Source organism: Musca vetustissima, unplaced genomic scaffold (assembly GCF_032173495.1).
Source record: "Musca vetustissima isolate MV318-11 ecotype Yass unplaced genomic scaffold, APGP_CSIRO_Mvet_v1 utg4395, whole genome shotgun sequence".
Lineage (NCBI taxonomy): Eukaryota > Metazoa > Arthropoda > Insecta > Diptera > Muscidae > Musca > Musca vetustissima.
This window is the reverse complement of record NW_026885219.1, coordinates 615,379-617,598: the sequence shown is the minus strand read 5'-3', so window position 1 is coordinate 617,598 and position 2,220 is coordinate 615,379. Positions and strand designations below refer to the sequence as shown.

The following is a 2,220-nucleotide window of genomic DNA, read 5'->3' as shown; positions in this document are numbered from 1 at the left end:
ATTGATAATCTAGTCTTCTTCTCCAAAATAGACCCTAACCTAATTCTAGGCTTTGTCAAAAAATTGACTTGGCTAAAATAATGTCTCTTCCGCTCCCACCTATTCTGACTCCCTCTCTCTCTACTCTTCCACTATCTTTTCTTCTTTCTCTTTATAGGTACACCTATACATAAAGGATGATCACAATGGACATAGTTTCCGAGTGGACGGTTGTTACAACAGCCGTACATCCCAAACCTAACCTAACCTATATGTTTGTATGTATATTAAATATAAACTTAAGAATTCATCAAATTACATCGTCTGTGTAAATGGGGAAATAAACAAAAACAAATAGAGTGTAGTGGTCAAGATTGCTGCATATAAACTCTAACATTTTTTGTTGTCCAAGTATCGACGCTACTATCACTATTTATCCAGACGATATATTTTACGGCAGCCAAAATAGGAAACAAAAACAATAATTATGACAATTTGCGAGTATCTATTATCAATCAGCATCTTTTCGTCCGTTCATCCTTCCATCTTCCATTACATCCATTAATGCTCTATATATATTGGTTTTCTACTACCCGCAAATATCTATTTACTTTATTTTTCAATTCAACATTTACTCTCTATTTGTTTATTGACAGACTTTCGATACTGGCCAATAATTCATCAGCCGTCTGAGAAACAACCTGTTCTTGATCATCGCGGGTGCTCAGGTCTTGCAGGCGTTTCTCCAGATTTGAGAGATCTTCTAATTCGTGTTGTTGCTTCGCCATATATCTTAAGATGAGGGCCGTCAACATGCACATATCTTCGAGAATTTTACTGGTTTCCGGTGTTGGATTCTCATAACGTGTACGAAGTAACCGTAATTTGGCCTCGGCCAATTCTAATGGCGTTTTGCCACTACGATCATACATATGAACACTGGCGCCACCCTGCAGTAGAACACGTACCGCCACATTAAAATTATTTGAACTTGCAGATATAACAGCCAAATGGAGTGGAGTGTTGCCCAGAGAATCTACCATATTGGGGTTGGCCCCGAATTTCAATAATTGTTGGACTATTTGTATGTAACCACGGCAGGCGGCCAAATGTAACGGACTGCGTTTGTATTCGTCCGCCGCATTTGGCTGTGCACCAGCCTCCAGTACCTTTGTCAGGAGTTCTATGTTATTGGTACAGGCGGCGTAGCGCAGTTTCCGTCCAGCAGATTCGGCAAAAATATTATTATAGCTGAAGCGCAGTTTGCTCTTGATACAAGTACGGGGACGCATTTTGAAATTGTGACTGCTGGAGGGCAGGGTGCTGGGATGGATAATGCTGGACATATAGTCGGGAGACTGCGACGACGATGAGTTCAGCGGCAGTGGCGGCAAGGTAGGAAATGCAAAATGCTCTTCCGAATTCAAATGGAATGCATTGGGATTGATGGTGGGCCACTCATGTGTATTCGGTGACGATGTTGGTGTGGGCGGCATTATTGGCGGTGGCGGTGTTATCATAATACTCGCACTGGCTGTAACTCCATCATTGCTATCATTACTTGTGTCAACACCTGAGTCATTTGCTGCTGCCATGCCGTGGTCGGCCTCGTCAATAGATTGTGCATATAGTCGGGAGACTGCGACGACGATGAGTTCAGCGGCAGTGGCGGCAAGGTAGGAAATGCAAAATGCTCTTCCGAATTCAAATGGAATGCATTGGGATTGATGGTGGGCCACTCATGTGTATTCGGTGACGATGTTGGTGTGGGCGGCATTATTGGCGGTGGCGGTGTTATCATAATACTCGCACTGGCTGTAACTCCATCATTGCTATCATTACTTGTGTCAACACCTGAGTCATTTGCTGCTGCCATGCCGTGGTCGGCCTCGTCAATAGATTGTGCTGGATTACGGTATTCCTTAATCTTGGACGTTTCGATTTTGTCCTACCGCTCGGCGATTGATTGTTTTTATTTTTATGTGGGGAATAAGAAAAATACCAATCCAAAAAAAAAAACTTTTCGACCCTCGATGAAAGAAAATTTGATTTGTTTTGTGTATTTTGTGTTTTCTTCTTCTGTTGCGTCATTTATTTCCTAAAACCGGCACAATTCTGTGTCATTTACCATACAAAATAAAAGACGAGTCCAGCGTCATTTAAACAACGCACGAAAACACCATACTATGCTATACAAACCCTGCTTTTGTGCCAAAAAGTATTAAAAGTTTCAACTGTTAT

General features: G+C 41.8%; 1 protein-coding gene across 1 annotated transcript; it reads right to left on the bottom strand.

Moving 5' to 3' along the window:
- Positions 1-608: 608 nt before the first annotated feature.
- Positions 609-1,600, bottom strand: LOC133332353 (ankyrin repeat domain-containing protein 54-like). Its single transcript, XM_061540752.1, has one exon. It carries the CDS (start codon positions 1,572-1,574, stop codon positions 618-620), a length of 957 nt encoding a protein of 318 aa, XP_061396736.1. The 5' UTR covers positions 1,575-1,600; the 3' UTR covers positions 609-617.
- Positions 1,601-2,220: the final 620 nt, after the last annotated feature.

Bases quoted from the DNA above. Each gene is read 5' to 3' on its own strand.
- LOC133332353 (XM_061540752.1), bottom strand. From the start codon at position 1,574: ATGGCAGCAGCAAATGACTCAGGTGTTGACACAAGTAATGATAGCAAT.